The sequence below is a fragment of the Alosa sapidissima genome, chromosome 9 (genome assembly GCF_018492685.1).
Source record: "Alosa sapidissima isolate fAloSap1 chromosome 9, fAloSap1.pri, whole genome shotgun sequence".
NCBI lineage: Eukaryota > Metazoa > Chordata > Actinopteri > Clupeiformes > Clupeidae > Alosa > Alosa sapidissima.
In genome coordinates, this window is record NC_055965.1 from 11,223,703 (window position 1) to 11,236,478 (window position 12,776).

At 44.2% G+C, this 12,776-nt stretch overlaps 1 protein-coding gene across 2 annotated transcripts in view; it reads right to left on the minus strand.

The window, feature by feature from the left end:
* Nucleotides 1-3,356: 3,356 nt before the first annotated feature.
* cep170ab (centrosomal protein 170Ab) overlaps nucleotides 3,357-12,776 on the minus strand; it is a 28,103-nt gene continuing 18,683 nt past the window's right edge. For both annotated transcript variants that reach the window (XM_042104546.1, XM_042104547.1), the window contains exons 18-19: nucleotides 4,682-4,733; nucleotides 3,357-4,350 (exon numbers count right to left, since the gene is read on the minus strand). In XM_042104546.1, coding sequence (XP_041960480.1) covers nucleotides 4,088-4,350; nucleotides 4,682-4,733 — 315 coding nt within the window. In that variant the 3' untranslated portion in view covers nucleotides 3,357-4,087. The remainder of the gene's footprint in view (nucleotides 4,351-4,681; nucleotides 4,734-12,776) is intronic.

The window sequence follows — 12,776 nt, forward strand, 5'->3', positions numbered from 1 at the left end:
TATCAGCAGGAGGCCAATTAAACTGTTATTAAACTACAATTACAACATCACTTCCACCCTGGTCATTACATTTCCTTACATTTGGGCTCAAATTAGGAAGCGTTACATTAAGTCTGTTAAGAAATGGTGTAATTTGGTGCAATTATAACTCCATCTTTACTTCAATAGTCCATCAACTCCTCGTCAGCACTGACCAGCTTCCACAGGGCAGACTGCTCTCGGCCACTGCAATATCAAATTAGAAATGTTCTCTTTTAATCATTACTTTAAGCTGAGCCACCAGCTGCATACTAATGTGTCCGTCCGCGCTCCAACATCACTGATGCAGCAGGTTTTCACTCTCCCCCTTCCTCACTCTCTCTCCCCCGTGAAACTGTGGCCGACCACAAGCAATAATCGTCCATTGACGAAATGTACAGGCTATGGAAATAGCCGATGGCTCAAAGACTCTCGCACAGTCACACGACTTGGGCCTCCTGTGCGAGACAATTCGTCTTTGTCCCGGGACCCATGCTAATGATTAGACGCCAGTGCGTCCCGACGGCCGCCGTTTGAATCTCATACATCAGAGCGGAGGGCTCGGCAGGTGCTGAGGCGATGAAAAGTCTCCGCGCGCTCCAGCTTCAAGCAAACACAAAGCACTTTGATTAATAAGAGGAAGTCCAAGCTTGACAGCCACTCCTCCGCGATTTCTTCTTGTGGGAGATTTTGTTGGATATTAAATCAAAGGGGCTTTGGGTGACCGAGGAGGAAATTCTTTGAGAAAATGACTCACCCCGGACTCGGTTTAATCCGTATATATGAATTACTCAAAGCATACCCCTGCCTATAGAGAAGCCCGACCCCCCTGCCAGTATGGCAAGCACTCAAATAAAAACAACTTCTGGAACACGTCCAAGCACCTATAGGCTGTAGGCTAATTAAACAAAACAAATAGTTCTACTTCAACAAGTGGTTACAGTACTTGAAGGCTGAAAACTTTCAAGCATGCTAAAAAGCTTTACAGTTTCCTCAAGGAAAATGACAAGCACCAACCAGGTCTCTACTGTCAGGGGACAAGAGATGCAATGAGCTCCATCAGACTCCCAGAAGCTAATGAGGATCAAGCGAGTCTGGCAGATAGATTAGGGAACTGGAGTTTAAGGCACGTAGTTAACTATGGTGGCCACCCTCTCTCTTGAGCAACATTGACAGGCTGTCCCATACAGACTGCTGGCATTGGCCAGCAAGACCTGAGGTGACCACCACCCCTGAGCCATCAGATAGAAGTATAGGCCTATACTACAGGCAGGGATGCACTGGACACATACTGTAGCATACCAGGCTTTTTCCTGGTGGGTCGGCACACCTTAGGGCCGATGGTCTACACAATAGGCCTACACTAGAGTTGTGAGGTTTCTTGTTTAAAGTACTGCTGGCACCTTGCCAGACGGTATGGTCTGCAGGTACTTTAGCTATTAAGCCACCAGACGCCTGTTGTCTGTGATGTCGGCTGAGAACAGACACAACACATTATAGATGATTACTGAACACCTGGCAATGATTAATGTTACTATGCTAACCTTTGCAATATGCGTATTCAATAGAGCCCTTTCAGTGTACAACCACAGCACTGTAGTGAGTGTACTCAGTGAGTGTAGGCCTATTTACAAACATCCACAGCATCCACAAGGTCCAAGTGCCCACGGGGACCCAGGTTGGAGTCCTGTGGTCATTTCCCAATCCCACTCCATCTCTCTCTCTCCCACTCGCTCCATGTCGATCAAACACAGAATGCTTCAAAAACATCCACAGCATCGTAGAATGAACAAAACAAGCAAACAGCAGTAACACTGGCAAATAGATATGAAAATTCTTTAATAAAGTATTGTCGCTTATGCAGAGTAACACTGATAATTGCAATCAAGTTACATTCATGTGTAAACGCCATTGGTATGAGGCAGAAGCCAGGCTAGTAGACGAGTGTTGGCCATCTCAACATTAGCTGTTCCTCTTCAGTATCCATGACTACGCTTCCTGGACCCGGCTGGCATGCACCACCTTTGCACGTTAATTTACTCATTAACACTCAGTTATTGGTTTTCAGCGCATCGATAGTCTTGATCAATGAAATTGGAGAAGGAAAAAAAAAACATCTTTTTAACACTGGAAGCATGCCAACACATTCCATTGGACAATGGACATGATGTCTTCGGGGATGCTAGGCTCGTTTAGACCTGTCAGGCGTTACAGCACACATAGTGGCGTTTGACCGTGTTGGGGTGGCATGTTAGCGGGCTATGTGAATGCTCGCGATGACTGGAGACGTGCAAAAAAACAAACGTGCCAAGGGGTGCTTTTTCTGCCGTCAGTCGGTCTAGATGATTGGACATAATGGGCACTTGGTGATGCAACACATGTATCATGAACGCACCATTCTCTCCATTCAGTCTCTCACTTGTCTCAAGACTTGCTTTGTCTTCTATTTCTCAGTAGGTCTACACACAAAAACATACGACTATTCTTATCCTCTCTTTTACATAAGTACTGAATATATGGGAAGGTTTAGAATGGGGCGTTGATTTACCTATGGGAAAGCAGTAGGACTCTCTGATCAGCTTTGTCATAGGGGAAATGCATCATGACCTTGTCAGATGAGACCAAAACTGTAAAAACTGTAAAAAAAAACAAGAAACATACTTCATCTGCTACAAGTAACTGTACCGGTATGTTTTGTACAGTAGAACAAAGCTCCATTCCCAACTGAGGAGATACAGCTGGGAATGTTATCCCACATAACATCTCTTGGAACGACAATGAACTTGCCAGTGTTGCAATCACTAAATGTTGCACTTCACTGATAGTGTAGATATATATTAATCTTCAGCAAATATCTGAAAGTTTAACCATTCCACATATCAAGCTTTTTTTTAATGACAACATGTCAGTGCAACAGTCAGAAACGACAACACTCAAAAATTGCATAAACAAAACAAAACAAAAAAGCCTTGCTTTGGAACAGAGCACACTTAACTTTGGATAAATGTCATACTCTCGCAAACGGACTAGTTCTCAACCATTTGAGCTCGCATAAGCACAATGACATGGTCCAGAGCGTCCACTTGTATGGGAAATCATACAGTACTATCCTTTCTACTTTCTCTCATTCACACATTAAGGTACCTGTGACCCCTCAAGTGCTATGCCACTGTGGATAGTCCATCACTTCTCGTGTCACTCCTTTTAATGAACTCTTAACAGGGGGTCTTCACCAGGCGTGTAACTAAAAGCGTTCCGTTTGTGACGTGTAAAAACAATTTTAGAACACTGGTCTATTTTCAAAAGTATGCACCACAATCACATCTGGTGTAGCCAGTTCCATTGATCAAAGTGTAAGCTAATTGTTGCAGCAGACGCAACGCGAATAAAACGCTTCAGTTACGCGCCCGGTGTAGCGCCCCTGTCAGTCCCCGTGTGAGGGTTGGCAGAGAAAGGCTGATCAGGGACATCACAAGCTCCTCAGCTCACAACCACAACGAGCCTCATAGGAGCAAGACGTTTGTAAACAAGATACAATGTTAAAACATACTGTAGGCTATGTCTGTTATATATAATCATCTTAGCACTCCTAACAATAATCAGACTTTGGGACAAAAATACAAGCTTTTTTTTTTCGTTCTACTTCCTAAAGCACATATCCTGTTCTTAGCCGATGCCATATTTCATCTATGGTAAATCTCAGTTACACCTAGGAGTGGTTTTGGTTACAGATGTAATATCAAATACCTTTATAAAGTAACATACGTATAGTGTAATATTTAGGTAGTGGCACAGTAGGTATACAATGTAAAATATTTTGTAAGCTTTTGAAAATATGTTTGGGGATATTTTTTTTTCTTTCAGGGTCAACCTAAGCACTGCTATATGGGCAATTTGACTTCACAATGAATATATCCAGTAGTTTGCTGTATGCTGTCTGTTCTCTCTCCACGTGTCGTTAGCTAGCTAATAGACTCCCAGTGGGTATATTACTTGCACTGGACAAGCACATACAGGGCCACTGCATGTCCAAGCTAATGGCCCACGTTAAAACAAATGGCCTCCTCCTTCATTGGTGGGAGACCGAGTTCTTTTTTCCGCCGCTGCCTCCGGCCGCGTTGCTGTTCACGTCGAGGCCTGCGTCGCGCTCGGCCACCTCGGTGGGAGCCGCGGGGGCCAGGGGGGCGCCGGCCGCACCCTCCCCAAGCAGAGGGCCCGCGCTCTGGGCCTGAGAGCCCGGGCTGTCCCTGTGCTCGGAGACCAGGGGGCTGGTCAAGCCCAGGCTGCTGAGCGCGTCCAGAGTGCCGTCAGGGTCCACCATGATGTCGATCACTGTTGGCAGAATAAGGAAACTAGATGAGGCTTTTAACGTTTAAATGAATATAATTCACATGACATCTCATACATATAATGCTCAATGAAACACATGAAGGAAACCTATTTAACAGGTTTTGTTGATGCCATCTAATCATTGCTATATAATAATATATAATAGCATATAATAGCATACAATAATAATAATAATATAATATAATAGCATATAATAGCTCAGCATTGAGGCATATGGGTACACCACATACCCCCACATAAACATGGATCCTAGGAGAGTCCTTGTAGTTGAGTCACATGATTCCAGCCACATTCATCTTTAAACTGCTCTTACCGACTAACTGTTTCTCGATCCTCTTCAGATCCTGTAGAATGGAGGAGATCTCCTGTAAGGCAAAGAGATGCTGATTAGCTGCAGACAGCTTCAGGCAGATCAGAAAACAACTTCAGTCTTAGAGAACAATTCAGTGATGGACCCCTGAGGTACTAATGATGAACTGTTCGGTTGACTAACACGTTGACCTTATTTTCCATGGTAACAAGGGAGGAGCCATCTTTGTTTATCTTGTGTTGGAACTTCTGGTTGGGCAGCTGATCCATTGATACAGATGGAGAAATTGGGTAGATACAAAAAAAAAAAAAAAAAGATCTTAGAGCGGAGCATGTAGCACTCTCGAATCTTTGATAAAAACTATGAGAAGCATAGCATGTGCAGCCCGAGGCTGTCACGATAATTGGAAGAAGAAGCAGTGTCTCAGCTAATAAAAGGAAAATGGAAGCCAGTGTGTAGACTATAAAAACATCATAGGGCAGCTGTATCATTGTGCTCAGTGTAAACTGTTGCCACAGTCATCTTCCTTAAGTTCTGCACACTGAAGATCTGAAAATCTGAAACTGACAAAATGTATCCATGAGGACAGGATTGCTGAGAACAAAACCTAAGCCCACCTTAGTGCCTTGCACTTCAGATCACAAATAAATAAATAATAGACTGTCAAAGTCTCTGCTTCTCAAAGAGGAAGCGTGCTTTACCTGTCTGCCTGCCAGAAGATCTGTCTGAGCTGGCCTGGGTTTGAGGGAACTATGGAAGGGATGCACCACTGAGGCACTATTGAGTCAACACATCAATGTATTGTTCAATAACACGCCAATAAACAGTGTGTGTGTGTGTGTGTGTGTGTGTGTGTGTGTGTGTGTTTGTGTGTGTGTGTGTGTGTGTGTGAATGTACAAGGGTCAGTTGAACCATTGTCTTCAGTAGAAGATGTAACCATATGATCTTTGCCTTCCTATAGGTCTCGTGGGGAATAGGAACTGAATATATCCCAAATCAAGACCTCATTTAAAACCACAATGAAAGATGTATCCGTAAAAAATGTAAGCTCTGACACCCATGACAGGATGATAGGCTCAACCATGCCTTCAGCACTTCTGACCTTAATGCCTTGCACTTTAGCTAAAAATAAATAAATAATAGGCCCTCAAAGTTTGGGGCTCTCAGAAAGGAAGCGTTTGACAGTGTGCTGTACCTGTCAACTCCTCTTTATGACTCTCTTTCTCGGAGCTGGCTTTGGGCTTTAAGTGAAGGGCTTTGGTTTGGGTCGGTCGCAACGGCCGACGACTTCTCCTGCGGTTGGATTTACGGCTCGGTGCCGCTAGCCAGGCAGTTACTCCTCACACTTAATCCACACGAGCGGGCCAGGCAGGCCATAAGTCAGACCCGGCGTCTAATTAAACCGAGCGCCCACTTAGAGTTTTCTTCTTCCAGGAGCTCTGCCATGGTTTCCGAGGCATCAAAAATCTTCAGGTGCCAGAACTTGACAAGAGTTATTTTCAGAGGTTGACCTCCTGGCTTCAGAAAGTAAAAGTCCTACCACATATTTGCTGTTCCCAAATAGCACAAATCTTCAGCCAAGTAGATCAGCTAATTGGTGATATCACCTGTGTAGAAGGAATAACAGGACTTTTACTCTCAGAAGCCAGATGTCCACCTCTGGTTATTTTCAAACTGTCTGATTCTCTCAGCGTAGGTGTCATTTCAGGAAGACCTTTCAGTCCACCTGTCTGTTCTCATCTTGGAGATGAAGATCACGAGAACACTAAGTACCTGTACATGAAAGTGCAAGTTCTGCCAGGAACTCTCTGACATCATATCACTAACATCCTGTGTGAAGAAAAAAATAAACATACCATAGCCTAAAATTTCAAATAATACACAAATATGGTCTTATTATGGCTACTATGCAAGACCTGCTCATAAAAACAAGCGCCCTCTGTTTCATTTGTAGGTGACTATATCATAAATACTTTCAATTGGTTTTCCCGTCTATAAAATGACTCGACTTGCGTCCCTGTCCAGGTGAGGTGTCCTTGTCTTTGAGGAGAAGATAATAATACAAGAAAGTCGAGAAAAATGAATTGAAGAAAGAATTGAATGTATATCAAAATAATGATCCCCTGAAAGGCTAAAGTGAGAACAGGTACTGCAGAGCTGCCAGAGAGACTTTATCAGACAACCATAAAGACTGTTAGGGAGACTTAAATGGTGAGAAATTGTCTGGGTTTCTACTTCAGAATTCAATCAAGGACATCCAGTCCAGAAGAGTATCCTCCTCTGATTCATGGAAGTTTCATTTGTCAGTAATACAGTAATCTTCCAGGCTGCCAAAAGGACCACTACCGGAGAGGCCATGGGTACCATGACGTTTAACGTTTGATTAGCAGCCGGCTAACTTGGTCTCTGGACAAACAATCTTTGCTCCTGCTCAGCCACCCCCTTCTCATTCCCATAAGAGTGTTTAAAACCATGGCAACCATGAGGATGAGGGTAGAGTAAGGCGAGCTCATGTTATCACATAGAATAGAGCTCCCATCGCTCCATCCGCTCCTAGTTTATCACTGCCACTACCCACAGAGAGCCAGCTGGGCCAGCCGCTGGTTTGGGGCTGATAAGGAGAGAGAGCCAGCGCTGACGCAGGGCCGCCATAGCGACGGACCGTTTCGGAGACGATTGCTGGGATGCAGATGGTGGGAGAGGAAAGGAGGAGGGCTTATAAAATATTGACCACACACAAACACACTCACTCACACACACGTACATACACACACACACACACACGCGCACGCACACACACACAAACACACACGTACATACACACACACACACACACACACACGCGCACGCACACACACACAAACACACTCACTCACACACACGTACATACACACACACACACACACACACACGCACGCACACACACACAAACACACACACACACACACACACACACACACACACATACAATCTTGTGTTCTAGCTGTGCAAAAATGTGGCGTATGTGAAGAAGTAGCAGGTGAGTTAGACTTACTCACCGGCTCCGGTCTAACGGCACATAGAGAAGGGCGACGAGACATGAACACATGTATGGATGTATAATTTATAGACTTTAGTGTTAATGCGGGTGGGCTGCATGAGCTATTGCGACAGGAAGAGAGAGAGAGAGAGAGAGAGAGAGAGAGAGAGAGAGAGAGAGAGAGAGAGAGAGAGAGAGAGAGAGAGAGAGAGAGAGAGAGAGATTTTTGAGATTTTAACCATACTTTATTCCAGTTTTACAAAACCAAAAACAGGTCAATCAATCACTCTTTGTCATCACAAATTAGAGATATAAAAAAAGATCATAAAACCATTTTTATAAAAGATGGCTAAAATGCAATTCATTTTCAATCACAGTGCAAAGTGCTTGTTTGGTACACCACACCTCCTCAAAGGTTTCCAGATTTTGCATTAACTTATAAAACCGGAAGTCAACCAAAACTCTGGCTTTAACCAGGGCAGAAAACAGAACAACAACATTAGTTCCTGGTAGGTTCTCTACCGTATTCCTCCTTGTGATATAAATAGCCATTTTGGCTTGCCCCAGGATAAAATTCAGAAGTTTGCATACATTTTGTCTTTTTTTGACATATTTAAAACCAAGGACAAACATCTCTGTGGAGAACTCTTCACTGAACGCACAAAATAAACTTTGTAGCAAGCAAAACAAAGGTTTTAACCTTAAACAAAAAGAAAAAGCATGAAAGACAGTTTCCCTTTGATAACAGAAAGGACATTCCTGACTAGCATTTGTGTTTATCACTGAAACAAAAGCATTGACAGCAACTGCTCCATGAAGAATTCTCCACTGTAAGTCACCCACTCTCTTAGCCAATGGTGGTTTGTACAGTGCTCTCCATTCAGGCCTCACCCCACTATTCAGTTTGAGAGCAGCGCTCCAAGGTGTGTCAGCCCTGCTCTCTAAACCTTTCCTATTAAACACCTTTACACAGGCATGGTACAGCTGTTTCCCCGTGACCATATCCAGCAACATAGTGTTTGGGCTCCTAGATGTTAAAAGTGGACCTGTACACCCATCCAAATTGGGTGCAATTACCAGCCTAGGAAAAGGGTCCAGTTGGTCAGGATGACACACCCCTGAACAATAGTCCACAAGTAGCTTAAGTTCATCCAAGGTGCAGGCAGCACGCCATTTTTCCAGGAGCTGCGACACAACCCGAAGTGATCTCAGTCCCATGGAATCAGCAAGCCCCCTCCTATTCCCAAAGTGTGGCCCTGTCCGGTCAACTACATCTTTCAAAGTGACAATCTTGGCACCACACAGCATCTTCTGAAGCGAAGGGAAATTGGTTGAGGAGATATCCAGACGTGCACCTCCAACCACAGGCTCTCTCAGGAGCCAATATAAGGAGACTGCAGAACCAAACCTTTTGACATTAAACAAGGCCCAAACTTTCAAGCAACTACGATAAAATGGTGGCAGATTTGAAAACACCATTGCATCTGGTCTCATCAAAAACAAGGATTTGTCCAACCCCAAATTCCCACCCATTTTCAGTATTGCACAGCTCAAACACTTCCATGCAACATTTGTAGGCCCTGTCAAGAGCCTTTTTACAAACTGCAGTCTAAAAGCTGCAGTCCTACTATGCAAGTGTATGAGGCCCTGCCCCCCCTCATCCTTAGGCAAAAATAGAACAGATTGAGGTACCCAATGCAGCCCATCCCAAAAAAAATTCCCCAACACAGACTGAATTTTTTGCAACAGGTCAGGTGGAGGGTCTACGCAGGATAGTCTATGCCAGAAGGACGATGCTACCAGATTGTTAATGATAAGTACCCGCCCCCTGTATGACATTTTTGACAATAGCCACTTCCATCTTTCAAGCCTTCCATTAACCCGCTCAACTGCCCCCTCCCAATTCTTCTCCATAATTTTATCATTCCCCAGAAAAACACCCAAATACTTGAAACCATCTTTCCTCCAGTTCAAATGATCTGGGAGACTGGGCACTCCCTCCACCCATTGACCCAGCAATAGAGCCTCACTTTTTGACCAATTAACTTTGGCCGATGAGAGTAACTCAAACTCCTTAAGAATGTCAACAACCATCTCTATATCCCTTCCCCCACTAATAAGAAGAACTATGTCATCAGCATAGGCTGACAACCGAAGAGGTACATTACATCCAGGCACAGACACACCCTTCAACGTTAGTCTTATTTGCTGCAAAAGAGGCTCTATTGCTAAAGAGTATAGCATACCAGACAAAGGGCAGCCTTGCCTTACCCCTCTGCCAACTTTAAAAGGAGCACCTAAACCACCATTGACTTTGAGAACACTCTCCACACCATTGTACAGAACCCTGACCTTCTGAATAAAGCCTTCACTGAATCCAAAGGCATATAACGCGTCCCAAAGATAGCTGTGCTCCACCCTATCAAAAGCTTTCTCTTGGTCTAAAGAGACCAAACCCACATCAAGCCCCAAAATTTTAGCCATGTCTATGACATCACGGACTAAAGAAACATTATCAAAAATGGATCTACTGGGAATACAGTATGTTTGGTCCGGATGGATGACCTGATCTATCACCCTGCATAATCTGTTAGCCAGTGCTTTGGACAACAATTTATAGTCACTACACAGGAGCGACACGGGTCTCCAGCACTTTATATCAGTGAGATCACCCTTTTTAGGTAGAAGCGTGAGGACTGCCCTACGACAGCTCACGGGCAGAAGTCCTTTAGCAAGACTGTCGTTAAGCACTGCAAGCAAATCCTCCCCCACCTCAGACCAAAAAGACTTATAAAAGTCTATGGGGATTCCATCCAGGCCAGGGGCCTTGCCACACTCCATACCTTGAAGGGCCCTCTCCAGTTCCTCCAACGTCAGAGCGGAATCAAGTTCAGCCAAGGATTCCTCTGAAACCTGAGGCAATCCCCTCAAGAACACACTGTCAGCCTGTACACCGCTTAGTTCGCTCCCGTATAGATCTTTATAGAACTGTGCAGCTCTATTTCGAATATCATGCACACTGGTCAAAAGTGTTCCAGACTCAGATTGCAAAGAATGAATGCATTTCCTCTGGCCATTTTTCTTCTCCAAGCTAAAGAAAAACTTTGAAGGCACATCCATCTGATCCACACACTGAAAACGTGAACGGACCAACGCTCCTTGTGCATTAACACCTAGCAGCTCAGCTAAGGCGCCCTTCTTGGTTGCCAAATTGTCAATGTCATCATGATCCCCAGTAGAGTAAGCCAAATTCTGAATTTCTACTAACTCTGCTTCCAACATTTCAATTGACCGGGTTCTGTCACTTGTGATATTTCGAGTGTACTGTTTGCACAGTTGTTGGATTTGTAATTTGCCAAAATCCCACCACTGTTGTAAGGAGATAAAAGATGTCTTGCATTCACAAAAACCATCCCAGAAAGCTTTAAAAACATCTCTAAATTCCTTATCATGGGTTAAAGTGGTATTAAAATGCCAATAAGCACTCTTTGGCTTCACTGAGCTCAGGAACCCACTGCACACAACCAAACTATGATCTGAAAAGCTTACAGGAGTAATAGCACAGTTCTTAAAAATATTAAGATGATGTTTAAAGCAGTAAAACCTGTCAAGCCTTGCTAAGGAAATCATATTACTATGGACATGAGTCCAAGTATATTGTCTTTGATCCATGTGAAAATTCCTCCACACATCACTTAGGTCATGTGTCTGCATACATTGACTAAGCTTTCTGCGTGAAAGCATATGCGGCTCAACATGATTCCTGTCCATGTCCTGCTCTGTGCAGTTAAAATCCCCCCCAATAAACAAATATTCATCACTATTGCATCCAGCTATAACAGTAGACAATGTTTCTAAAAAAGCCACTCTTTCTGCTGCTGTAGTTGGTGCATACACACAAACAAAAACAAAAACATGATCCTCAAAAACAGCTCTAACTTTTAGCAATCTTCCCTCTATAACTTCCACCACTTCATACGAAATGGGAGTAAAGCTCTTTGAAAAAAGACATGCGACTCCCCCACTAACGTTGGAGTTGTGACTCAAAAGAGAAAGACCCTCCCACTCTAGAGCCCAATCAGTCGCGTTCCTTGCATCACTGTGCGTCTCTTGCAAGAGCACGACGTCTAGACGCTTAATACTTGACAGGAGTCGAAACTGGGCTCTTTTCAAGGGATCCCTAGCCCCATTAATATTTAGGGAAGCTACACGAAAATCACCCATGGTCAAAAACAAATGAAAAAGAAAAAGAAAAAAAAGTTGCATGATTAAACACATGATTCTGCTTACTTGGGACGTGCTGCCTTCTTTGATTTACCGTCCTTACCCAAAAGTGTATTTAACTTAGTGAGGAACTTGGTTAAACGGTAGACCTCAGGGTTAGAAAAAAGCCCGTCAGAAATGAACTGCTTTGTTCTGGCCATGAATTGTTCAATATCAGGGAAAAAGCTGTCGATCTGAACATTTCTAACATGCTTCGTTTCTTTCAGAAAATTTTTTATGTCCTGCACAGTGTATTCTTGAGTAGGGTAACCACTCATGCGCAAACTACAATCCACACTACAGTCAGAATCACTTTCTACCGAAGCGGGTTTATTTTGGCCTCGCGCATGTTTCTTTTTTGCCTTCACGGTCTCATCCATTTGTGTTCGCTTTTGACCTTTTTGGGGCATTTTAAAAACAGGTTCAACCTCAGCTTCCATTTCAGAACCTTCGTCATCTGAATCAATCCCATCTGTCAGATCATCTTCCCCTGCTACGCTATTCTGGGAAAAATCTACGCTTTCGGGTTCAGCCTGGGTGTCGGGTTCAGCCTGGGATGCATCTTCCCCTGCTGGCTCCGCAAGGGTAGGCCCACACGGGAGGCTCACCTCGGCTGAGGAACCTTCCTCCCCTCCCTCTGCCTGAACACCACTAGCTTCTGCACCCTCACCATTGGGAACATTAATACTGGGGGGCTGTTCATTATTGGATTCACCCTCGCCTTCAGCGGGAGTGTCTGTACCGTTTGGGCAAGCCCGCACTAGGTGGCCAACCTGGCCGCACCCAAAGCACTTCATTTGACAGGAGGACACATA